This window comes from Mus caroli, chromosome 13 (assembly GCF_900094665.2).
Source record: "Mus caroli chromosome 13, CAROLI_EIJ_v1.1, whole genome shotgun sequence".
Classification (NCBI taxonomy): domain Eukaryota; kingdom Metazoa; phylum Chordata; class Mammalia; order Rodentia; family Muridae; genus Mus; species Mus caroli.
In genome coordinates, this window is record NC_034582.1 from 19,439,451 (window position 1) to 19,466,882 (window position 27,432).

At 41.7% G+C, this 27,432-nt stretch overlaps 2 protein-coding genes and 1 non-coding gene across 4 annotated transcripts in view; all 3 read right to left on the minus strand.

Moving 5' to 3' along the window:
- LOC110308105 (histone H2B type 1) overlaps window positions 1-21,696 on the minus strand; it is a 46,576-nt gene extending 24,880 nt beyond the window's left edge. The window contains exon 1 of one of the 2 annotated variants that reach the window (XM_021180459.2): window positions 21,491-21,696. The gene's annotated coding sequence lies outside the window, so the exon portion shown is untranslated. The remainder of the gene's footprint in view (window positions 1-21,490) is intronic. The other variant, XM_021180458.2, reaches the window with a different exon arrangement.
- Trnat-agu lies at window positions 11,803-11,876 on the minus strand. The gene has a single exon. It is a non-coding gene; the product is annotated as a tRNA-Thr (tRNA).
- LOC110308095 (histone H1.4) lies at window positions 21,203-23,135 on the minus strand. Its single transcript, XM_021180447.1, has one exon. It carries the CDS (start codon window positions 23,078-23,080, stop codon window positions 22,421-22,423), a length of 660 nt encoding a protein of 219 aa, XP_021036106.1. The 5' UTR covers window positions 23,081-23,135; the 3' UTR covers window positions 21,203-22,420.
- Window positions 23,136-27,432: the final 4,297 nt, after the last annotated feature.

Here is a 27,432-nt window from a genome sequence, read left to right on the forward strand (position 1 = left end):
GAACTCAGAAATCCGCCTGCCTCTGCCTCCCGAGTGCTGGGATTGAAGGCGTGCGCCACCACGCCCGGCTACGGTAAGGATTTTAATTTAGAGAGGAAGACCAGATACTCTGAAAATCTTCACCATCCCCCAAACCCATCCTTGCCTGCTTAAAAAACAATAAACAATTATATAACAACAGAAATCCTTGAAATGCCACAGAACAACACAGACTTAAGACCTAAATATGGTAATGAACATAAAGGCTAGGGACTTCCGGGTAAATGTCACCAAGAGATTTGAGATTTAAGAGTTCATTTTTGACTGCTGGAGAAAAAAGTTGCCGGTTGTTGTTGTTGTTTTGTTTTTGTTTTTCAGAACGAAGATGCCTACACTCGGATCAAGGGTAAATTCAGAGTCTGTTTGTCTATACAACTGGCAGAGGACAGAGGAAGAAGCTGGATCCAAACTCTATAGTGGAGTTTCAAGGGCCCTGGTAGTAAAATTATGCAGCCTCGCAGCGCCACCTAGTGGTTTCCAAAGGCAAACCGCTTTTTTAGGCTATCAGCTATGTTTTTCAGTCCAGTTGGCAACCTTTGATTATAATAATTGTTGTTGTTAAATTGTTTAGGTGTAGGCAAGTCGTTTATTGAACTACTGTTTATCGTGTGCCTTTTATGTGACAGACTCATCCTCAAGGACTCTGGTTGTTGAAATATAAGGTTAAAAATAAATTTCATGATGTCAAAGAGAAAAACAGACAGCCTGGAGCATCCATTGGTCATCAACAGAAATTTCTGCACACTTCCCCAGACAAGCAAAGAATTTCAGAGATTGAAATTCTCAGAATCCATAAACTAATGACTTAATAGGGGTTTAAGTAAATACAAAGGGGCAATTTGAACAGGAGCAAGCAGAAATGATCCAGCAATAATGTGCAACATGCGCCTAACCATGACGCTGCAGGAGACTGGCAGGGTTTGTAAAAGGACAGTTTCAGAGGCTGGCAAGATGGCTCTGCAAGCAAAGGCATTTGCTGCCAAGCTCTCCTCCTTGATTGATTCCCATCTCTGGGATCCACATGGTATTAGGATTCACAAATAATTTATTGTCTTGGATAAATGCAGAAAAAATGAAAGAAGGAGGAGGAGGAGGCAGAAGAGGAGAAAAGGAAGAAAATTTAAAAAGGCAAAAAGGGGCTGGGGGATAAAAGCTTCATCAAGGTTGTGAGAAAAAAATGTGGAGTTGCAAATCACATTGGCTGGGATGCATATTAGGCCTTCGAAAGTCTCCTGGGTCCTCCCGTTTTCCTTACCTTCTTCCAAAATGTTTGTTCCAGAGCCAGCCCACATCAAAGGAGGAAGACCACTCCAGAAACCCTTGCCCAGCTTTCTATCTGCCTTCTAATGGGCCTTCACTCTGTCACATGCATGCATACACAAAATAAAACAAAATATGCCAAAAAAGTGATTTTATACTTTCTGTTGTGGGGTAACCTTTCAACATATTACCCTTAGAGATTACTGTAACAGGTAATGAACTGCATCTAAGATTAGAGAAGATTTAAACACAACAGACAAGCTATGATACAGAGTGTCGAGGTTTGTATACGCTTGGCCCAGGGAGTGGCACTATTAGAAGGTGTGGCCTTATTGGAGTAGGTGTGTCACTGTGGGTGTAGGCTTTAAGACCTCATCCTAGCTGCCTGGAAGCCAATATTCTGATAGCTTTCAGATGAAGATGTAGAACTCACAGCTCCTCCTTTACCGTGCCTGCCTGGATGCTACCATGTTTCCACCTTGATGAAAATGGACTGAACTTCTGAACCTATGAGCCAGCCCCAATTAAATGTTGTCCTTATAAGAGTTACCTTGGTCATGGTATCTGTTCACAGCAGTAAAACTCTAAGACACAGAGAATAATGCTTTGAAGTACACACAACATAACTTGAATAATTTGATCTTGACTTCAGAAAAAAATAGCACAATAGATAGTAAAGAATTAGCATCATATACACTGTACTTTTTTTACAATCTAATTAAAGAGCAACTCCAGCAGAGACATATAAAGCATACAGGATAGCAAAGAAGCCAGAGTAAAGTGAAACAAGGGAGAAAAATTTTATTTTATTAATTTATTTTCTAGTTGTCTTAGTCAGGGTTTTAATGCTGTGAATAGACACCATGACCAAGGCAAGTCTTATAAAAAAAACATTTAATTGGGGCTGGCTTACAGGTTCAGAGGTTCAGTACATTATCATCAAGGTGGGAGCATGGCAGTATCTAGGCAGGCATGGTGCAGGCAGAGCTGAGAGTTCTACGTCTTCATCCAAAGGCTGCTAGTGGAAGACTGACTTCCAGGCAACTGGGGTGAGAGTCTTAAGCCCACACCCACAGTGACACACCTATTCCAACCAGGCCACACCTTCAGATGGTGCCACTCCCTGGTCCAAGCACATACAAACCATCACATTCCACTCCCTGGCCCTCATAGATTTGTTCAAAAACATGAGTCTATGGGGGACATACTTAAACATAGTATAATGCAAAGTGCATTTAGTCCAACTTTCAAAGTCCTCATAGTCTATAGCAGTCTCAACAATGTTAAAAGTCCAAAATTCAAGGTCTTTTCTGAGATTCATCCAACTAATTAACTGTAATCCCCAAAGCAAGGCAGGAAACCAGCTGAGCAAATTCCAAACTCTGCATCTCCATGGCTGATGTCAAAGTGGACATCTTTGTTGACTGCAACAAACTGCTTTCTCCTAGGCTAGTTCCACTCCCTGTTAGCAGCTTTCCTCAGCATGTATCCCATGGCTCTGGCATCTTTAACATCTTTGAGTCTCCAAGGCAATTTCAATGTTACAGTTTCTTGTTTCAGTGTCTGGGATTCCACTTGATCTTTTGGACTCCTCCTAAGGGCTGGCATCACTTNTCCANCTNTGNCCTCTGTAGCACTCTANGCTCAGGTTGATCCACTCCACTACGGCTGCTGTTCTTGGTGATCATCCCATGGTACTGACATCTCCAATACAATGGGGTGTTCCACTCCAACTAGGCTTCACCAATAGCCTCTCATAGGCTCTCTTCATGGTGCCAAGCCTCAAATCCTTTGCATGACCCCTTCAGTCCTGGGCCATCAACTACAGCTGAGGCTTCACCTTCTCCAATGGCCTTCCATGACCTCTTACAGTGCCAAGCCTCAGTTTCTCCAAAGGCTGCTAGTGGAAGACTGACTTCCAGGCAACTGGGGTGAGAGTCTTAAGCCCTCACCCACAGCACAGTGACACACCTATTCCAACCAGGCCACACCTTCAGATGGTGCCACTCTCTGGTCCAAGCATATACAAACCATCACACTAATACTGGAGATTAAACCCAGGGTCTCAGACATGCTAGATAAATGTATTCCCGCTGAGCTATTTTTCTAGCCTCCCTTCTTTTTAGTCTTTAGAGAAGGTCTCACTAAGTCTTCCAGACTGGCCTTGAACTCACTCTATAAGATTATAAATCTTGACCTTATAATCATCCTGACCCAGCCTGTAAGTAGCCCAGTTTACTGGTCTTTATCACCCGGCCTAGTGCATTTAAAAATAAATTTTAAAAGATCAGGAATTAATTATAAAAAATGGAAATTATCTGCAAGTCAAAAATTTTCTTTGAGAAAGGTTTATACATGTGTGTGTGTGTGTGTGTGTGTGTGTGTGTGTGTGTGTAATTGTAATGTAATTAAGAAGGGAAAGTAACTACCAGATAGAAGCTTTAAGAAGTCACAAGACACAAAGCATCGTGGCACATGCCTGTCATCTCAGCACTTGGGAGGCTGAGCCAGGTCGATTGGGTGTTCAGGTCCAGCCTGGGTTACATACTGACTTCCGGTTCCAAATAACAATAAAGACCTGGAGCACAAGCAAAGTGCAGAACCCGAAGAGAGTTCTATGGGCAGCTTTAAAAAATTTAAAAATAGAACATGATGATATTTGAGAAAAGAAGAAAATCATTAAGTGACTGAATAGAGACAACCGTCAGAAATTAGGGCTCATTCAGGGCACCCCGCCATCCATGGCAATGCGCAACCTTATTTGATCTGACAAATTTTGGTCAATTTAAAAGGCTTGATCATTATTTTACAGAACTTGTTTCAAAAGAACAGTAGCACTTATTTCCCTACTTTTAAATTGTGTAATCTCATTACCCAAAATGAAGAAAACCAGGGGAAAGCACTTAAAAAAAATAAATAAGAGGAAAGAAGAAAGAGAGACAAGAAAGAGAGTTACATATTATTTTATGGCTAGTGTGCATGTTAAAGTAGATCTACTTAAAATAAGAAAAAAAAAAAAGAAACAGAAACAAACAATTCAGTTAAAAAATATTATGTAGGATTTGTTCCAAAAACCAATAAAACAACCAACCAAACCAAATCAACCCTTGCTAAAGCTGCCACTGTGAGACACTGATGGAGGACATCCTAGGGCACCTCTGGGACACAGAGGAGGAGGCTCCCAGGACAAGCGAGGGACAGTAGTACAATTTGGGGAGACTTCCCAGAGACTGGGAAGAAAGACAAGAGGTTCTTGATGCTATCCTGGATACAGCCAGGCAGAGCCTGGCAAACCAGACAGGATGTAAGCAGATGATGAAATAAAGCAAACCAATCTTGTTCTGGGAATTGCACTCTGAGCTGCACACAAGGGCTCTACCGCCAAGCCAGCTATATTTAGCTCCGTATTTGGTATTGAAGATAGTGCATTTATCAATGATAGCAAATAAGAATCTATAAACAAGTTGGTTTAACAAGACCTCAACTGAGTTCACAGGCATGAAGGTGTACATGAGAAATTACCTATTTGAAAAAAAACAAAACAAAACTGGAATGTCATTCCTGTCTTCATAGCAATGTGAAGATTTTAGTTCCCAGAATAAGCATTCTAGATAGATGTGAAACACACTGAAGACTTTAAAGTGAATTACACAAGACCCATTTCCACATATAGGTATATTTTGTTATGGTTACATTGTGATGACTATGATAACATGTCTATACCTTCTCAAACAACCTAAAGAGTCAATTTTGTGTTAAACTTCTGTGGGTCTGTAGTAGAGAGTTTAAACAGTAAAATTGCTACTAATGAACCAAAATGGTTAAGATGGTGATAGAAAAAGAGAAGGAAGAAGAGAAAGAGAAGGAGGAGGGAGAGGAGGAAGAGGTGGAGGAAGGAAGAGAAGGAGGAGGAGGAGGAGGAGGGGGAGGAGGAGGAGAAGAAGAAGAAGAAGAAGAAGAAGAAGAAGAAGAAGAAGAAGAAGAAGAAGAAGAAGAAGAAAAGAAAAGAAGAGAAGAAGAAAGTAAAAGAAAGCGGCCTCTCAGCAGTTGAGCACTTGTTGCTCTTGAAAAGGTATGTGTTCAGTTTCCACCACCCACATGGAGGCCAGTAACCCTCCAAAATTCTTTTTTTTAGGGTATCCAACACTCTCTTATGTCCTGCAAGATTCTGCACGAAAGGGGTTTATTAACATACAAGAGAGCAATCCAATTTAAAAAGAAGAAGGAGGGTGAGGAGGAGGAGGAGGAGGAGGAGGAGGAGGAGAAGAAGCCGCAGCCGCAGCAGCAGCCACCGCAGCAGGAGCTTGGTGGTCTGGCTTGGTTACGGTGACCATATGTCACTGTTGTCACTGAGGTGGCACCTGCAAGTACATGCATTTCTGCTCATCCATCTTCAGACTCCTATCTTTTATTTTCAGCTAAAGCTTTATGGTGTGAAGCGAGCCCAGCCTGAAGCATTCCTGTCCATTACTTTAATTGCCATGCCCTTAAATGGATCATGCTCAGAGATGGGCCAAGCCCTCTATAAATATAGATATGCTCCATGAACAAAATCCCCATGCTTCCTTTGTCTTGAGAGGCCATTGCTCTGAGAATGATTTCTGGGTTCTCCCTGCCTACTGTAGATAAATCTTTCTTCACTCTTTTATTCTCGAGTGTGTTTACTTTGGTTTTGCTCTAACTTAAATTGAACCCCCCGGGCTGGGTTACACAGTTCCGTGAAACAAATTCGCTGATGTCATGTGCAGGAACAAAAGTGAGAGGAGACTCACAGGGAGGTAGTTCATTCAAAAGTAGCCACACCTGTGAGAAATCCCATGCCGCCTGGTGGATGGTCTCATTGGAAGCTGTGTCATGGAATCCCTTTCTCAGTTACCTCTCTGTCTCCTCTGGGCTCTGGCTGGAGACAGCTGAGAAACAGGTGGGAAAGGTGGCTGAATTCCCAGTTGAGGGTCCTTATCACCTTTGCCCGCTCCTTCTGCTATGGAGTTCATACAGTCTCATCAGCAAAGGCCTAGTTATACCTGTTGTTTACTTTGTTATCATGATTTCTGGGCCAAGGTCACCTGTGTTCCATATGGCCATAAGCATGGGATGGCCATGCTTCTGCTCTGAGGAAATGGGTGAACTGAAACAGCCCCGATGGGAGTGGGGCAGTTGAATGAGTGTGGCCCTGTCCTGTAGAGTGAGGGACACCTGCTCATCATGGATGCCAGTGGGTGCTTATGGGGAGAAAAGCCGAAATTTCACTATCTTGTGAGAAGCAAGGCTCACTTTTAAAACAGTTCCACTCACTAGTTTAGTGTGTTTGTGTGCAGGTTGGAGGGCAACTGTCAGCTGGTTGTCCTCCCTTTGCACGGTGTGGATCCTAGGCTCTGCCCTTCAGTAGTCAAGCTTGATGGGGAACCTCCTGTATCTGTTGAGTCATTTTGCCTGCCCAAGTTGTTTTGTTGTTGCTGTTTGCTTTAACCTGTTCTTTGGATTAATGAATTCCTTAGGGTGATGATGTCCTCAGCGTAATGATTACAACAAGGACTCTGAGCTAATCCGGCTGGATCAGCACGCTCGCTGCCGCTTACTCTCTATAGGATACAGGAAAATGAACAAGCAAAAAAGAGGATCTGGAATGTTGTCTGCTGTGCACGCTCATGCCTACACTATGTACTGTGGATCCTATGCACTTCTGCCTTTGTGTGTCCCTTCATCTATTAAAAATAATAGTGGTATCAGAATTAAAGGAAGATGAGTGCAGCTATTAGAATATTTTCTTTGACCTCAATTTTAAATTTTCTCTTATTTTTAAATTAATTTTTCATTCTACACTCAGGGATATTTTGCTTATATGTATGTACATGTACCTTGTATGTGTCTGCTGCTTACAAAAGCCAGAACACGATGTCAGATCCTCTGCAAGTGAAGGCACAGATAGCTGTTACCAACTATGTAGGTTCTGGACACAGAACCTAGGTCCTTTGTAAGAGCGATAGTTGCTTTTGACCTCTGAGTCATCTCTCTATCCTGTTCCCTTTTATTTTACAAGGAATTATAACACTTTTGTGAATGTAAAAAAATTTTGCCATATCTCCTGTGCCTAACTGATATGGGCTCTTGTTCCTGTCAGGCAGTGTCTGGTTCTGTGCTTTGTGTAAAAGAGTGGCTTTCGGGCCATGCTTTGTGCTGGGCGATTCCAGTTAGAGTGAAAATACAGAGACCGGATGACTGCATCTTATTGGGTTTGTAAAGAAACAAACAGTACCATCTGTCCAGCAGCACCCAAGAGGAACAGACTAAGAATCAGTTTACTCCCAAGAGTCAACAGCCTTTATCCATAAACCTAGCACAGTAGGCTGGCCATACATAAGTACACGGGAATACTAAACCACACCAGAAAAGTCTGGCCCCAGGATTTATTTAACACAACAGACCTACAGTAGATGCACCTGGAATCCACATGGAGGGGACCCCTAATACTGTGATGGTGACAGCTTCCACTAACCTGTCACTTTCATGTGGGCCCTGCACATTCTATGTTATAATAATACATTTGTACTTTACAGGAAGGAAACTCCATGAGCATATGGCAAATGGCTTGTTTGTCCCGTGTTCCATGTCACTCTAGCTGTCATCAAAATGACTGGGTCAGCAGTATTGCAGGACTCAGGGCCTTGGTGTGTGTGAATTCTCCTTTCCTCTTACTACAGCAAAAGGTGACAAGGCAGAAAGCACCCAAACCATGAAACTCAGTCAGTAATTACCCCCTGACCAGACGGGCAAGGCTAAGGTTCAAAATGATTGGCTGGCTTTGCGATCAATCTTAAACATTCTACTGGGTAACCATAAGATATAACCCACTGCCTTCTCAAACTGCTAGCCCTCTGAACAAAACCCAACGGAGAGATTAAATTCCTAGTTTTTGCCCATATTGCCTCATTGCACAGACCCTTAAGGGGTAGTGTGTGTAGTTTGAGAGTTAATATCAAAGTTACATGTTTGTGAATGGCCAGGAATTCTTGGCAAATTGTAGTAGATGAAACCAATATAGTTTGTGAATTTGGATTTCAGTGACATTTGAAAGTATGGAAATGCACACCGTGTTCATCTCTTCCATCAAGGTTTCTTGCAGAATATGCTTATGACAACACAGAAGTTAAATTTTTAAAAATGATCATTGAAGTGGGAAATAATTCTCTCTCTCTCTCTCTCTCTCTGTGTATGTGTGTGTGTGTGTGTGTATGCTCATTAGTTTTTTTTCCAACTTGTCACAAGCTAAGGCCATTTAGGAAGAGGCAACCTCAATTGAGAAAATGCTTCCATGAGATTGGACTGTAGACAAGTCCATTAGGGCATTTTTTTTTTTTTTTTTGGTTAATTGATATGGGAAAGCCCAACCTACTGTGGTGGTCTTGGGTTGAATTTAAAAAACAAAAAACAAACAACAACAACAAACCAAAAAGCAAAAAACAAAAAACCAAACTGAGCCAAGCAAGTCATGAAGAGCAAGCCAGTAAGCAGTATTCATTCATGGCTTTTGGATATGTTCTTGCCTCCAGGTTCCTTCCTGGTGTGAGTTCCTCCCCACACTTCCCTCTCCAATGGACCTGGCAGTGTGAGCTGAAATAAAACCTTTCCTCCCTCAATTGGTTTGGTTATGGTGTTTTATCACCATAGAAACTCTTATGACAGTATTTTATCACAGCAATTGAGAGAAACTAAGACAGAAATCGGTACTAGGAGTGGAGGATTGCTATGACAGGTCTACCATGTTGTTTTTGGAAGGATTTTTAGAAGCATTTAGTATTTGGGGCTAGAAAAGCTGTTTAGCATTCAGAGCTTAATCACCTGTATTTGATCACAGCTATAACACCCCTAACTAGGACAGGCTGAAAACACCAGCTGAGGTTAACAAAAGACCAGCATCATTGAGACGAAATGTTCTGCAAAGTATTTCCTCAAGGTTAGTACACAGAGGCTGTGTGTGGTCCATGGGCTGGGGGTGTGCCAAGACTGCATCTCACTCAAGCTGGCTGCTCAGTTTGGTGATGGGTAAGAAGTGCTTGTTTTGCTGGTGCAGAAACTGCAGCATTCAAGGAGTCCTGGAGAGCAGCTGAGGTTGGCACTGTGAGACTGTGAGAGTCCCTCATCCTCTAAAAAGCTACTAGTGAAGGTGCAGCCTCAATTGTAATGGGGATCCCAGCATATTGGAGATGCCAGGACTGTGGAATGATGACCAAGAACAGCACAGCAGCCTGGGCCTTGGAGACAAGCTGGGTTTGTGGTTGAGGGAAGAGCCAGAGAACTAGGACTTCACAAGTCCTTTGGATCCCAGAAGATACTGAGCGAGTTCCAGACATTGGATGCTGAACTTTATACACTGTTGCAGTCTGCTTTTCCTTTGATCTGGTTTTAACTCTTCTTGGTTATTCACTCTTGGAATAGCAATTATGTCACAAAGTTAAGAGACTTTGAAATTTTCAAAGACATTGGAGTTTTAAGGACTTGGGGGACTGTTAAAAGTGAATAGTAGCCAGGCAGTGGCAGCTCACGCCTTTAATCCCAGCACTTGGGAGGCAGAGGCAGGCGGATTTCCGAGTTCAAGGCCAGCCTGGTCTACAGAGTGAGTTCCAGGACAGCCAGTGCTACACAGAGAAACCCTGTCTTGAAAAAACAAAACAAAACAAAAACAAAAAACAAAACAAACAAACAAACAAAAAACCCCAAAAAAGTGGATTGTATTTTATATTATAAAATAAAAAGACTTAGGTGATGAGGTTATGGTGTGGGGTGTTTTGTTTTCTTTTTTTTTTTTTTTTTTTTTTGGTTTTTCGAGACAGGGTTTCTCTGTATAGCCCTGGCTGTCCTGGCACTCACTCTGTAGACCAGGCTGGCCTCGAACTCCGAAATCCGCCTGCCTCTGCCTCCTGAGTGCTGGGATTAAAGGCGTGCGCCCCCATGCCCGGCGGGGTGTTTTGTTTTGAGAGACAGAGTTTCCCTGTTTATAGCCCTGGCTAATTTGGAACTCACAGCAATCTTTATGCCTCAACTGAGGTTATAGGGGTCAAATTCAAGATATCTGTTTACCTCTGCCTCCCAAGAATTAAAGAACTAAAGGTGTGCAAAACCATGCCTGGATGGTTTTTAATCTTTACTTTTATTACATTTAAAATGTGTGTGTGTATGTATGTGTGTGTGTGTGTGTGTGTGTGTGTGCAATTGATATGTAGGTATTTGTGCATTCATAAGGTTCTGGTTTTTTAAGTGATATCTTTACACATTTAATTGTTGAGCAGTGAATTGTTATGGTTGATTTTAATGTCGCGTTGTCACAAATTAGAGTTGAGTGGAAGGCTTCAACTGAGAACCATTCTAATAGCGCTCGTTGATTTAGGAAGGGCCTCCCTGACTGCTAGCATCACAGATAAGAAGGGTGTGGGCAAAGGGAGATGACTCAGCTGTTGCTCATCTCTTGCCAAGTTGCTTTGCCCTGTTGCTTTTGCTGCTTCCTTCAGTGACTGAACCATTGCTTCCAGTCTTCTGTCCTAGTAAGGACCAGTAGCTCTCCAGAGACCGTCCAGATTTTCAGTGCCAGACTGGGACTGCTCAGGCATCCATCTAAGTGGACTGAGTAACTACTGGGTTGTCAGCTTCATAGTAAAAGACAGCTACCGTGAGCCTACTTAGACTGCCGGGGCAGAGTCAAAGCTGTTTTAGCTACATTTTACTTTTGTGTGACTTAACATTTTCTAAGCAAGTTTACTAGTAAATCCTTTATAGTATCAGTTTATTGCTTTCATTTCCTCATTTCATGGAGGAAACACACCACACATCTACTCAGCCCAGATAGGAAGCCTATGACAGAATATAGTACAGATATCACCAAAGTCCTACTTGGTGAACCAATGGATTTTATTGGGGTTATTTATAGGTGTCTGGCTGAGGAGTTCCTTACAGGAGAAGAAATGACTGAAAGACAGTTGCACCACTGAAGGCCACTCCAGCATGGGGACGGTTTACAAATCTGGGAAGCTGGAGCACACTGCATAGCCTGCAGGTGGTGCCACAGCTTGAGCAGTGTCCTTTCCAGATGCCTCAGTTGGTCTAAGCTTCTAGGCAGCTCATCTGGTTTCTGATTTTTCTGGGCAGCAGGTCTGGTCTGCCTGGTCAAAGAGCTTTTATAATTTACTCTTGTAGGAAGAAGTCTATTGAATCTGGTCAGTTTCAGGGACTTCCTGGAGCTATTTTAAGTTGTTCTGTTCTTGCTTTAAGGAGCTTCCTGCAGGTTAGAATGTAGTTTTTGTTTTTTGTTTTTTTTGTTTTGTAAGTATTATTTATTTAATGTATATAAGTACACTGTAGCTGTCTTCAGACATACCAGAAGAGGGCATCAGATCCCATTACAGATGGTTTTGAGCCACCTTGTGGTTGCTGGGTATTGAACTCAGGACCTCTGGAAGAGCAGGCCATGCTTTTAACTGCTAAGAAATCTCTAAAAAACCATATGTGTACTGGCCCATATGGGGATCAAACCCATGGCCTTGGTGTTACTAGCACCACATTCTAACCAACTAAGCTAACCAGCCAGAGAGAAGATTTTAATCTCAGAGGAAACTGTTACACAATAGGGATAGGCTCTCTCAGCAAGGAGACTTGGGATAGATGCTCTTTTTTTCTTCCTGCATCTTCTCTCTTTCTCTACATGCTGAGTTTCCAGAAACAGTAGGAAGAGGAGAAAAAAAGACCAAAATCTTCTTCAAACTGGTCTTTTTTATTTTAATAAAAAATTGTGTGTGTGTAGGTTTGACTAGGTTGACTTTGGGTATTCTTTCTTAAACACTGTCCACCCTTTTATTTTTAGTTTAATTTAATCTTTTGAACAGGGTCCCTCATTGGTCTAGAATTCACCACCAAGTAGGCCAGGATGGCATCATCCACAGCTTTTCATTTTTTAAGTTCTAGAGAATATAACTTAAGTTCACAGTGCTTGCAAACCACTATGCAAAGCAAGTACTTTGTCCACTGTTCTGTGTCCTAAACTTTTTATGTGTAAATGACTTCAGTGGAGTGTTGAGACCCCTGGACTTTATGTTCTGTGACTACCAGAGTTTACAGAATTGCTTGCTCTCCAGGCTGTGGGAGCACGAGGGAGCAGTGGCTGGGCCCATGAGTATAGGCTGTCTGAAGGGTACCTGAAATGTTGAATTGTGGTAAGAATTCAAAGCCCTGAAAGCAGCTCTTCACTATACAGTGTGGCCATGAGCCTATGAGACTTGTGGCAGGGCAGTGTAAAGGAACAGAGATTTTCTACCACCCTTTCACATTGGCTCCAGTAGGACAATGTCTGTCACTTTGGGGATCTCCCACCTCTAGTTCAAAACTATATTTGTTATTTGGTAGTAATGTGTTGGGACAATTAAAACAAAGTATTCAAGATATGTGGTGCCCAGACCAAGGGCGTCAACAAGATAATTTAGGGAGTCAAAACCACCAAGTACAGATGGTACTCACTTGCAATTTGCCTTCAAAGTCTTTAGATGACTTGGGGCACAAACAAGTTTGAGAATGTTTCAACTCCTTCTGATGAGGATGCTACTTCTCAAATGAGTTAGTTAAACTGAAGCTGTCTTACCTTCAGAGTTATTCCGCATAGACACGACAGTGCTTAATGGCTTGGTCCACTCACGCATGAAAATGTGAAGCTAGCTAAGTAGGTGGATGAATGGATAGATGCGTACACAGATAGATGGTCTACAAAGGGAGTGGGAGTAATGTTCACATGCACATGGAACCCCAAAGCTGACTTCATGTGTCTTCTTTGATTTATGAATTGGTACATGTCTCTTACTGATCCCAGAATTTGCTGATGCCTAGTCTAGTTATTCAGTGTGTCCCTGGGATTCCCTTGTGTCTGCTGGAATAACAGAAGGGTTATCATGGCTACTGGGCTTTATATGGGTTCTGGGAATCCAAACTCCAGGGCTTAGTCTTGCTCCATTAGAGCTGTATCCATTGAGTTATCTCCTCAGCCTTTAGCACAATCTTAGTCTCCTACATAAAAAACTTTTAAAAGTGTACTGAGAAGGGGACTCCAGGATAATTTTGTTAGAGAAATCAAGAGGGCAGGCCAGCTGAAGATCTGGGCAGCTGCCAAGAGGAGTGAACAGAGAAGGAGAAGGTTATGTTTTCTAAGGTGGAAGTTAAGAGAGCAGAAAGGCACAGCACTGGGACAGCCACTGCCTCCTGAGTGCTAGGGTTAGATCTCTGCCACCATGCCTGGCTCTAACTACATATCTTGTTGAAGGGGCAGTTATTCCTTGTATCTTGTCTTTGTGTGTGTTATCACTATTCTTTTTTGTCTTTTTACTTTAGTCTGGTCTTAGATCACAAGACAGGGAACTGATTGCTGTCTTATGTTAGAAGATACCACTGACCAGCCATTTGTAAAAGTGGATCACTGAGTGTCAACAGTGCTGCTGTGTCAGAGGCTGTGACCATGCACTGGTTCACAGTTCCTAAGGGTTTGTTTGATGTAGAAGATGTGCTGTCTGTACCAGAAAGGTATGTTATGCCCTTTGTGTCAGTGGAAGTTGACACACTCACTCTCATGTCCCAGTATGCCTGAGAAGCAACCAGAGGCATGCAGCAGGCAGATAGTCCTTCCCATTGCCAGCCCCACATTCTACAACGGAAGAAAGATGGCAATCAGCAATAAATACCAAACTTCATTTCCCCACAGATGTTATTATTTATAATATTCCATTTACAGACTTTCTCCATCGCTCATTCAGATTTCTCTTTCAAAGGCTGCCTGGTGTAAACTGGTTTCCTAGTCATTAGGCCTATAACAGAAGCAAATTCTATTTTCACAAATCAAACAAAAAAAAAAAAACTCTAACAGAAAAGCTCTGACAGTTTACTTACTTCCATTACCCCAGGCAAGTATCTCCTTTTGAAGAATCGGTGTGTAGCTAAACAGAAAGCATTGGGTTGGCTGGGATCTGTCAGACATTCTCAGGCAGCTCTGCCCCTTTGTATTTCAGAATGTCTAGGGCAGTTTTGTATTTTCTGTTACTTTATGCATTCACCTCTCTTCTCATTAAAGAAAGGGTGTATTTGTTAGGTACCATATTTGCCATTAACATTGTTATTTCTTATAAGAGAAGAGGGTCGGTTTGATGTGTGCATGTGTAGTGGTTCAGCAGGAATCTCTGCTCCAATTTACCTCCAACACTTACAGATAAACTCTCCAGTCACCCTTGGTTAGAGACACTCTTGAATGATGTGATTTCATGACAAAGTTCCCAACTCAACTTCTTGGGTTGGATTCACATAGCTTACAACTTTTCTTTGTTTCTTTGTTTGTGTCTTTATTTCTCCCCCTCTAGACACTTCTTGTAGCCTAGGGTGGCCTTGAATTCACTACACAGATGAAGCTAACTTTGCATTCTTGACCTTCCTGTTTCTATGTTGAACATGCTGGGTGCTGGGGATATAGATATGCTCTATCACACACACCTCCTACCCCTTCACCCCCATTGCTATTGTTTTTGATTTGTTTTTTTTTTTTTTNTTTTTTTTTTTCGAGACAGGGTTTCTCTGTGTAGCCCTGGCTGTCCTGGAACTCACTTTGTAGACCAGGCTGGCCTCAAACTCAGAAATCCGCCTGCCTCTGCCTCCCGAGTGCTGGGATTAAAGGCGTGTGCCACCACGCCCGGCTGCTATTGTTTTTGAGAAAGGTTCTTTCTCAGTAGCCCTGGTTGACCTGGAAGTCACTGTGCAGACCAGTTGGTCTTGGACTTGCAGCCATCTTTGTGCCTCTGATTCCCATGTGTTAGTGCCAATTATACAGAGTTGATTCGTCTTGTTTAATTTCTTTAATTTGTGATCTGAAAGAGCTTCTCCATCTTTATTTTAAGTCAGTGGAATGAAAAACATAAGCAATGGCTAATATCCCCCAACTAGCAGCTAAGTAACCAGAGATTTGTGAGTTATCTCAATCCTTAAAATAGCACTAGCAGAGCAGTTTGGATCATTCATACAATTAAACCATTTAACACCTCATCTTTGTCCTCTAGCCCAGTTGCCATAGGCCTGTGTGCATTTAAAATGAATTAATTAAGGCATCCTACAAATACTTCCTTGTCTATGTATGGAAGGGCCTTAACTGTTAAAAAAAGTGACATCCCTTTACCTCTGGCTTGTCTTGTCATGTGTAGTCTTGGTGATGGGTATTAGGGACAATCAGTCACCGTGTATTAGTACTAACTGTCATGAATCTGAGTAGAGGAAGATAAACACGGAGATGTAAGAGGATATGTCACCTTTGATCAGAAGCTATCCCAGGGGTGGAGACATTTTAACTAGTCAAGTCAACTCAAAACTCGACTCAAGGGTTAGAGAGTCCCTGATGGTGGAATAAAAGCATGGTGGCAGGAAGAGCTGAGGGTTACAAATTGGTCCATAAATGAGGCAGAGAAAGCTAACGGGGCATGACTGGAGAGTTCTGAACCTTAAAGTCTACCTCCAGTGACATAACTCCTCTAACAAGGCCACACTTATTATTACTTCCTAAACAGTTGCACCAACTGTGGACCAAATATGAATCTATGGAGGGTGTTCTCATTCAAATAATCATACCTTTGAAGGCTGTCTTGTTTCCCAGTGACCATGAACTGCTCTGGTCAGTCTATTGGTATCACTTGTGGTGGAAACATTGACAGCGCCATGTCTATCTTTGGACAGAAAGAAATTGAAGTTTAGCAGTGTAAGCACTCACTCGGTTGCAGGAGATTGAGGCCTAGGAACAAGTTTCATAGTCAAGGTCCTGTGGTTTTCCCTGACTGTCAATATGTATCAATATGTATCTATTTTGTTTCATTCAGTAGGTTGTTTTATTGGGAGACAGAATATGCACCAACTCAAGTCTTTACTATCCTTTACCCATTTCTCAGTCTGGGAAAGATTTCTTTACACTCTAGATTCCTAGAGAAGATCAGGTGGCCCCTTTCATTCTGTTAGCTGGAGACTGGCCAGAGCTGCATGACTGCCCTGAATGTAGTTTGTTCTGGATCTGCTGTTCCATCTCTTGGCCTCTGGCCTGTTGGTAAGCTACCTGGCTATCCACATATCAACTCATAACCTTTACTCACTGTGTTGCCTTGTATGGTCCAACAACAGTGATTTGATTCTGGCCTTTGGCCATGAACTACCCATCCAGCTGAATGAGGGTGTTGCTATGTATCTCAGTGTATATGAGATATATGTCTCCATGCAAATATGTGCTCCTTTCCATGAGGAACGTTAGTGGGACATCAAAGTTCTCAGGTGAAGTACACCATGGATTCTCCATTATAGCATTCACTTCTATCTCAAGCCCTTGTACTTTCTTCAGAAGGGCACATGGTTTTGTCTTGCTTGTCTTGCTCAGAGATGACAATGTGCTTGAAAGCATCTTCCATTCTGCACTGTGTCTTGGCTGCTTTTAATATGTGCTATTTTGTTGTAATGCTCTATAACTTTGTGTACAATAGCTATTCTTTCATTCATTCATTTCTTTTTAAGATTTATTTATTTTTATATCTAAGTACACTGTAGCTGTCTTCAGACACACACCAGAAGAGGGTGTCAGCTCTCATTACAGGTGGTAGTGAGCCACCATGTGGTGGCTGGGATTTGAACTCAGGACCTTCAGAATTGCTCTTAACCGCTGAGCCATCTCTCCAGCTCCCTTTCATTCATTTCTTTATTGGACACAGGCTCTTGCCATGTATTTACTATGTAATCCAAGCTCTACTTGAATTAACTTTCGATCCTGAGTTCCTGATTCCCCTGTCCCCACCTCTCAAGCGTGCCAATCACAGGGTCATTGCTTTGTGCTTCTATAGGACTAAATCTTCTATTTTGTTTCTTCTCTTTTTTTCCAATTCTTAATTTTTTATCTTATGTTTCCAATATTATACTTAAAATTTTGTCAATTACTAGTCTTATACTTTACAAATTAATTAAGTTTGGGTCTAGCTTTATTTTATTTTCTTGCTTTGATTTCCCTGGCTATCCTGGAACTCCCTATGCAGACCAAGACTGGCCTTGAAGTTACATTGATCTTCCTGTCACTGCCTCCACGTTCTGCATAACTTGAAAACCCATTAATTTTTTAATTTTTATTTATATTTTTAAAAGATTTATTTATTTATTTATTTTATGTAGATGAGAATACTATTGCTCTCTTCAGACACACCAGAAGAGGTCAACAGACTCCATTGCAAATGGTTGTGAGCCACCATGTGGTTGCTGGGACCTCTGGACCTCTAGAAGAGCAGTCAGTGCTCTTAACTGCGGAGCCATCTCTCCATCTCATAAAACCCATTAATTTGTTAATCCATATTATTTTCTTATCATGTTACATGCTACAGTATTGAGATGTAATTATCTTATAAGTATGCATTTTCTTGTTTTAATTACCATTTATTTCTTAAGAGCAGACTGGTCAAACCTATGTTAGACAATACCAACAATTAGTTTTTGCAAATTTGTTTTATAGTTTGCAGTTTCTCAGACGAATTAATTCAATTTTTTACAAGTCAGAGTAGGCAACTTTGAATTCCGTGTAGAGCAGATTTGCCAGCATCCATTGCTATGCTCCATTTATGTAATGCTAGGAGTCAAACTCAAGGCTTCATGCATGCTGGTCAAGTATGCTAGACGCTGAGCTACAACTTCAGTGACCAAAATGTTGCGCATTCCACTTTTCTGCTTTCTGTGATTTCATTCATTAGATTGAGCTGCCTTTTCCCTCCATTATTTCCTTCCTTCCTTCCTTCCTTCCTTCCTTCCTTCCTTCCTTCCTTCCTTCCTTCCTTCCTTCCTTCCTTCCTTTTTCCTTTTAAAGATAAGGTTTTACTATATGAACCTGGCTGACCTAGAACTCACAGAGATCCACCTGGCTCCTCCCCACTCCCCCTCTGCCACCCCCCACCCCCTTTTCTTTTCCTGAGACAAGGACATACTATGTAGACCAGAGTGGCTGGGATTATCAGTAATCTTCTTGTTAGAGCCTTCCATACTGGAATTCTTTGTTTTGAAGATGGTCAACGAGATTTCTAAAGAGCCCGGGATGGTAAATGTGGAAGCTCTTTGGAACATTCCCATATTTCAAAGCTCTTGGATGACCACAGTCAATGGTTCAATCTGATTCACCCTCAGGAGAGATCCATTTGGTTTAAGCTCCCACTTAACTTTTGACTCACAGGAGACAATAAATGATAGTTACTCACTGATTTAAGTATTCCTGTTTGGACTTCTTCCTTCCTTCCTTCCTTCCTTCCTTCCTTCCTTCCTTCCTTCCTTCCTTCCTTCCTTCCACTCTCTCTCTCTCTTCTTTCTTTCTATCTTTCTTTCTTTCTCTCTCTCTCTCTTTCTTTCTTTCTTTCTTTCTTTCTTTCTTTCTTTCTTTCTTTCTCTCTCTCTCTTTCTCTCTCTCTCTCTTCTCTTCCTTTCCTTCTTTCTTCATATAGCAATAGATAAACAAGACTATGAAGCTGTCATAATCTTAATGGCAAAACCTAGGGAAGGTAGCCCTCAAAGAAAAAATTCATATGTGAAAATAAGTTGGAAAGAATTCATGTAAAATGTTAACAAAAATGTATTTTATCTAATTAAGACATAGTTTAATTAAATAACTCATCATGAACAAAAAATACCTGTCTTATAAATGCAAGCGAGAGCCAACATTAGGAACTCCAACTCTATTTCTTTAAAGAGGTCAAGAAAATGTAGCATGTAATTTCATGTGATGCCAAAAGAGAAAGGATAGAATTCATAACTAATTACTGAGAATTAAAAGATGGAAGGAAATTGCAACTCAGTAAACGCTAAACACATATTCATGCAAATATTTTGAGTTAAAAACTCCCAAATCATTATTATGGAAAGGACAATGATGTTAGCTTTTCTTTTTCTTTCCTTCATGCTCTCTCTCTCTCTCTCTCTCTCTATGTGGTCTTTGCAGGCTTGATTTGTAGACCAGTCTCCCAAACTCATAGAGATCTGCCTGCTTCTGACTCCTAGGTGGCTGGGATTAAAGGCCTGCACCACCACATCCTATGGCTTTCTTTCCTTTCGAGAAATTTATTATTTTTATTGTATGTGTATGATTTATACATATGTCTATATTTACATATGTACATTGCATGTGTACCCCAGGAGGCCAGAAGAGGACCACCAGACAATGAGTACTGTATTTGTTAAGAGCTTATAGTTTGAGTCAGCATAACATGATGAGCATCTTGTAATAATTTTCATTTATTTATTTCTTGTCTTGAAAATCCATCAACTTTAGAAAATTCTCAGCAATGATCCCAGTGTTTCTACCTCATACACTGATGCACAGTTGGAAGAATGCAAAGTAATAAGTAATTAGTACTGGATCTCCCTCATGCTCCAAGACACAAGAGTACCTTAGCAAAACCTTAATTAAATGTCCAGTTTAGCTACTGTATCTGTTGATTTGTATTCTGGAATGTAAGCCTGATCCAGAGCCAAGTTCAGAGCTTGAGCTTTTCGGTGTAGTTGTGCTTGGCAGTGTGAACTTTCATTTTCTGCTGAAGAAAGATCTTTTGTCTGGCGCCTCAACATCACTAGCTCAAGATGCTGTTTAAGGCTCTACTTGAAGGTCAAAGTAATACCTTATGTACCAGAGTTTAGGCAGGGCAAAAGTCAGCTGTAGATCTTGGGGTTTCACACAGGCCATGTCACTTGACCTGAGTAGTGTCATATTTTGTAAAAGGAAAACATCATTAAGATTTTTTTTTTTTGTCCATAGAGGTATCAAATGTGTCATTATTCAACAGTCTATCCCCACAACATGACCCTGTTATTGTTTGTGAAGGTGTGAGTTCGTGAGGTTCTAAATTCACTGCTTCCTCCATCCTATCCAGTATACTTCAAATTCGACCTGATCCATGTTGAGATTTTTGAAAAACCTGTATTTGCTTTTCTCCTAGCCACACTACTTCCCAGCCTCTCTATTTCCTTGATTTATTTTCTCTGCCATCATCTCTTCCCTAAGCACAAGATGCCAGTCTGCCTGGTGAAGACACAGCTACATCTGACAGACCTGGATTTTCCTCCTTCTGGCTTCAGCCTGCTTCCTGCTTTCCAGGTGTAAGGAGTGCGCCACCACTATGGGCAAGGGGCACCTAGGACACATACTTGTTGAAAGCTACTCAAAGATGTGAACTAAGTAACTGTTTAAGATACAGTAACAGAGAACCTGATCATCCCAGATTGCTTTTCCTTCTGCCAGAGCATAATCTCTGCCAGTGGCAAATCCAGTCACATTGAAACTGGCCTGCTTGCAAAGCAAGCATCTACAAACAACCACATTTCTGTGGGAACTCTTGTCTTAAACCCCTTTTCTATAAGACACATACCTTATAGAAAGAAAAGGTTGTGGGTTGGAATGAGGAAGAAAGCAAAAGCTCCAATTGAAATGAAATTGTTTGAGAGTGCTCATTTGTGCTCAAGGAGGGCAATCTCGGGACGCTAAGGTCGGTTCAGTCTCTAGAAGAGGGACTTGGATACATAAGCACACGAATAAAAAGCTGCATGCTTAAAACATCTTTAGTTAATTTTAGTACCTATAATTGATAGCGAATTAACTATTCTGAACTTGTATGCCATGTGGATGTATGTGCCAGTGAGTGTGTGGTTCCCTGAAACCATTACGATCACCCTCATTTCCAGGACACCTCCGAGTTCACATAAACACAAGTTTGAAGCATGAGAACCCTGGCGGGCATGGTAGTACACGGGAATAAATTTCACTTGGGAGGGATTGAAAATTCCGGGCTAATTTGGCCTATACTTCTTGACCACATGTCCAACAGATTGAGGAAAAAAAAAAAACGCATAGTTTTAAGTTTAAGGATACTTGAAACAACGACAACTCATTTGTTGAAAGAATTCCTGGCTCTTTAAAGTCCTTGAAATCATTCGTGAAAATACCTACTTGGTTTGTTTTCTTGGTAACAGTCTTGGTGCTTTGCCAGCTTCCTGGGCAATGCAGGAGAATCGCAGTCTGGATCAACTGAGATATGACAGTTACTCGCTTTTTGTAATGCGGCACGACGCAGGCAATGCGCTTTAAAATGTAATTGATGCCCATGGCTTTGGATAAGATGCTCATGTCGGGGCTCACCTGCTTCAGCACGTTATACACTTGCCAGAAGCTCTCCTTTCATTAGCGTTTGCGCTCCTTGCCCTCCTTCTGTTTGTTGATGGCAGCTTCTAAGAATCCTTCTATGGGGCAGGCTCGGACTTCGCCAGCTCAGGGATTGTGTAAAATTTAACTCCCTCCCATGGGTACACTAAACATTTGGTAAAATACCTACTCCGTCACCAGGTACACCACATTCTTTTACATTACGCAGTATTCAAATGAGGTTAATAAGATTTCTTTCAGGATTGGGTTAGTTTTAGTGTTTCGTCACGAACAGGAACGTAAACGACACTTGAAGGTCTACTGTCTCATTGGCTGTCTTGTCACTTCGCTTTCACCAATCGGGACGTACGAATTAAACTGCACAAATCTGCTATAGCTAACCTATTTAAGCACGATCGCTATCAAACACGGGGAAACACAAAAAGAGTACTCTAGATGGGTTTGTATGCTTGATTTCAGCAGTCAGAACTGAGGTGAGATGCGGGTGGGGGTTGTCAGGACATCGATCCTGCTCTTTACGCACTGAATCGCTCAATGCTTAAGATTCTATCTCTAAATTATTCTATCTCCCTTCTCAGCTGCATATCGACGTGGCAGCCGGGAGTAAACTACCTCATTCCCATTGTCTCTAAGGGTCACTTGTGGGATATGAACTTTCTCACCACCACACACACGCGCGAGATTATGTACAGACCTAGTAACTTTGCCTTCAGATAGCTACGCTAGAGTTAACAGCATTGCGCACACCCACATATCCCCAGCCTCCTCTGCTAAGCTCAGCCCACTAGGTTGTTCCCACCCTAACCACACCCCCTCTGAATGTGCAACAGCTCTTTTACTGAGAGTTGTGGGTGGCTCTGAAAAGAGCCTTTGGGTTGTTGGGCTAAGCAGTTGGCCAAAGAAAATTTACTTTTTCTTGGCTGCGGTTTTCTTTGGCTTAGCTGCCTTAGGCTTGGAGGTTTTTGGTTTGGCCGCTTTGGGCTTTACCGTTTTCGCCTTGGCAGGGCTCTTGGGCGCCTTCTTAGCCTTAGTCGCCTTTGCCTTCTTCGGGCTCTTAGCTTTTTTGGCTCCTGCAGCTGCAGCTGGCTTCTTCGCTTTCTTTGGAGTCTTCTTGGTGCTCTTCTTGGCGGTGGCTGTCCCCGCAGCCTTCTTGGGCTTCTTGGCTGCGCCCGCGGGCTTCTTCGCCTTGGCCGCGCCTGCCCTTTTTGCTTTGGGCTTAGCCTCACCGGAAGCCGCCTTCTTGTTGAGTTTGAAGGAACCGGAGGCGCCGGTGCCCTTGGTCTGCACCAGGATGCCCTTGCTCACCAGGCTCTTCAGGCCGAGCTTGATGCGGCTGTTGTTCTTCTCCACATCGTACCCCGCGGCCGCCAGCGCCTTCTTGAGCGCGGCCAGGGACACGCCGCTGCGCTCCTTGGAGGCGGCCACAGCCTTGGTGATGAGTTCGGACACCGGGGGTCCGGAGGTTTTGCGCTTCGCGCCACCTGCGGCCTTGCGGGCCTTCTTCTTGACGGGTGTCTTCTCGGCGGGGGCCGGTGCAGCGGGCGCAGCAGGCGCGGTCTCGGACATGGCGAAGCGTGTGAGAAGAGAGAACTCGAGCCGGAAGCAGAGGGACTGGCCAGGACTCGGGCCGCGGCGCTGCGCCCGCCCGTTTATATAGGGCGGAGCTGCGCCGTGATTGGTGCGCTGTCCAGCCCGCCTCGCTGGCAGCCGCGGAGTGTCCTCTCAGATGCGGAGTTGTGTTTGTTACACCTCAAAAAAAGCTAAAAATGTCAAAATTCCCTACATCGATTTGCCCGATTTTTTAAAAATAATGTTCCCCGAAGTCTTGGGCTTCATGCACATCTCAAAAAGTGAGCAAAGCATTAAGCCTTCTGCCAAAAACTTGCAATATTTCCTGCGGTGTTCAGCAAATTTCAACTCAGAGAAACAAAACTTTCTATTTTCTTCGTAAATTATAAACTGATCTTGGACTGTACAGTTTTCTGACCCATCAAAGACGATTCTCCAAGTGGTTAGCTTCTTGTGTAGCCCAAAACCTTGCCTTTGGCATTATGATTTTTATTACAAATCTGCACTTAAGTGAAGGAAGTAACACAGGCTCCTCCGAGAGTCCTGCCTATTGAGCAGAGGGCATTTGAGTTCATCAAACTGGTTTAGTTCAATGCTTAACAGATTATTTACCATTTTGAGTTAAATTCTTCTCTCCTAGGCCATGAGTCTATATATCTATGGTTTTATTTCTGCCGCTTCTCCTAAGTTTTTAAATAATTTCTTAGTATGATTCTTTTCTTTCTGTTCCCAAGGGTTGGGGGCGGGGCTGTTGCTTTTCTATTTCTCTGGACAAACTACTCCTTTGGGTTGAGGTACCTCAAATTCAGAGTATTGGGGTCGGGGGAGAGTACAAAACATGCCTATGGTGCAGACATAAAAAATAACTAATTTCCAAGTAACATATAAATGCTGTTTTCAAAGTCTTTGGGAATGAAGGTGGGATTTACTTTGAGGAATTTCTCTTGGGTCTTGCATGTTTTAGTCCTAAAACATGTCTTCTGACATGTTTTAGGACTAAATTGTAATGTGGTATATTAAAACTAGATAACTGAACCATTGATCAAGAGAAAAACACATGAGAAATATAGCTCAGAACATCTCTACTGCCGTCGTTACAGAATCCTAGCCCCGTTATTGAACAGCTGCTCTCCATATATGGCTACTCCTTATGGAAACATGGGAATAATGTTTCGAGGATCTCCTCGAATGTAACTGACATTCAGGGTAAATGAGGGGTTAAGATTTAATCTTAGAATCATATTTGAGAAGACATTCAAACAGAATCAAAGACATGCCTTGCAAGGTGTTAAATGGGTTGTTTTATTTATGTAGCTGTTCAACCAAGGTAACGACTAGAAGATCAATGATAGCCCAGTGACAGTAATTATTTCTGGGATGTTTGGTTGGAATTATATTCAGAAATTACAAGACTCCCACTACAGAGACAAGATACATTGTTATATTATAAAATAGTATATTATACAATAGTATAAGAACCGATAGTATAAGATACAATGTTTACAATAGTGTAAGATACAATGTTATGTTATACAATAGTATGATGTGATGGCTTTTGTTTTGTGATACTGTTGTCTCTAACAACACATTATCAATTCTACTATCCTAAACCTCCACACACAAAAGCAATGCAAATAGAGGAACTCAGCAGTTCAACACAGTGTCCATGAGGGGTTTTAAAGATCTTGTGGTATTATCTTTAATAATGAATTTTATATAAAAGTGATTCATATTATCAATATTTCTATGTTATAATGTATATTTTCACCTTCATTTATTAACAAATGCAAACTTTGGTATTCATTAAAACTCTGAAGCAGAGCAGGGAAACTGTATGGGTGTTTGACATTGAAAAGTGGGGATTTAACCCCTTTTTGTTAACAACAAAAAACCTTCCTGCAAATGGTAGAACACATTAGTATTTGTTCTCCAATATCTTTCTTTGGTTTCTTGTTTCTCATTGACTTCAAGATGGGGGCAGGGATTAAACTCCCTGAATTTCGATACAATTCGAGTCCGCTATGCTTTCTCCTTAAACTGCTTGCTTGGCAGAGAAGGCAGTGAACCTTGACTATCATTAAATCAGGGGTTTTTGATACTTTTTTTTTTTAAATAATGAGATAGGAACAATATAAAAATACTTTATGCTTTTACATTAATCTGCTAGGCAAGTAAGCAATAGCAAAAGTACACATGTATATGTGAATCTTCATTCTGGTATTTTAACTACAAATTACAAACTCTTATACAGCTGATTCTGACTAGTGAATCTCCATATGTCTAAAAATAGGAGTGTTAGAGTTTCTCATAACATGCTGGTACCCAGACATATCTGAGAGCCACTGCTCTCTATCTGTAACTGGGATGAAATGAGGCAAACATACCCCTTGTCATGTCAGTATTTCTGTGGAAATACAGGCTTGCCTGTTGTTCTAGTTTGCTTCCCTTTGTTATAATAAACTCCATGGCCAAAAGCAGCTTGGGGTGGGGGGGAAGGGCTGACTTCAGCTTACAGGTTATAGTCTATCATCCAGGGAAGCCAAGAAGAAAACAAAGGCATCAGTTTGACCATAAACCAATTGAAGAAAGCTATTTAATGGGTTGGTCCTTGGCACATGGATATATATGTATATATCTATATCTATATCTATATCTATATCTATATCTATCTATCTATCTATCTATCTATCTATAACTTATATAACTCAGTCTTACTTGCCTATGGATGGTACTGACTACAACACACTGGATCCTCCTATATCAATTAGAAATCTAGAAAATGGCTCACAAATATGTCCATAGTCCAATTTGATGGGGGCAACTCCCTCTTCCCAGGTGTGCCAAGCTCCCAACCAATATTATCTACAACACTGGCAAAAATATGGGCATGTACACACCTACAGAATGTGAGCACATGCTAGGAAGATAGGGTACTGCATACAGCTGAACAAGGAGGCAGGGTTTGTGTACAACCGGGTCAAGAGAAATCTTGGTAGGAATGGAGGATAAAAGTAGGGACTACATCATCTGGGGCAGGGGAAATGGGGAAAAAAGCAATGGTTGACATTTTTTGTATTTACTCTCAACTGAGCTTCACTGGAGGAAGGGCTTGCCACCCCCATGGGTCTAATGCACCAGTCTTCAATATGACTATGCTTATGTCAAATACACATGTACAGGACTTCACTTGCACTCGACAATCCTGTTTCAGCCTCCTATGTCCCAGGGTGATAGGTGTAACCCACTATTCCTGTGTGTAACCCACTATTCCTGTCTGACTTTATTTATTTATTTATTATATGTAAGTACACTGTAGCTGTCCAGAAGAGGGAGTCAGATCTCGTTATGGATGGTTGTGAGCCACCATGTGGTTGCTGGGATTTGAACTCCAGACCTTCGGAAGAGCAGTCGGGTGCTCTTACCCACTGAGCCATCTCACCAGCCCCCTTGTCTGACTTTAAAAAGCAAAAACTTCTAAGCATTCTGGAGTGTTAGAGATGCAGAACACTCTGATCATTTCTGCTTTGGATTGAATAGCAACTCTTGTAAGAGGAACAACATGATTTATAGAATCGCAAGAATAAGAGGCATGAACTTGGTTCCTTTTCCTCTACAATTTTGAGTTTGTTGTCATTTTGTTATGATGCTATGTATGATCTCAAGGGTAGTGTTTTCAAGGCAGAGCTTGTGGAAGAGATGTTTTATAATAGACAGTAACTTTTTTTTTTAAACCCCAGACATCACTTTTCTTTTTATTTAAATAAAAAAATAAAGTTGTGCGTTGTATACGCAGAGGTATTCCTTGCAATAGTATTTGGAATTGTAAAAACCAGAAATAACTTCTGTGTCCATCTAAATGTGGGTGGTTGAACAAACACGGGTATTTTCACATAAGGGAATACTATGAAGCTACAAAATGTCTCAGGAAGATCTCTATAAACTAATTTGGACTAAATTACTGGAAAAACATTTAAGTAATAAGATATTCCAAAAGAATATTCATAATATGATACTCTGTGATAAAGAAGGCACAGCAAGAAAGATACTTTTTGTTCATCTGTATAGAATAAATACCAAGAAGATAAAGTAAAAACTAAAGAGATTGCTTACATATAGGAGGTAGAGGAGAAAGAAACAGTAATGGGAAAAGAGGACATTTTCTTTAGTATATCCTTTCATAGAACTCTGAATTGCAACTGTAACAAAGTTTGATATGCAGGCAAAACAAGCTCTTAAATAAGTGATTAAAACCAGTAGGATAGCCGGGCGTGGTGGCGCACGCCTTTAATCCCAGCACTTGGGAGGCAGAGGCAGGCGGATTTCTGAGTTCAAGGCCAGCCTGGTCTACA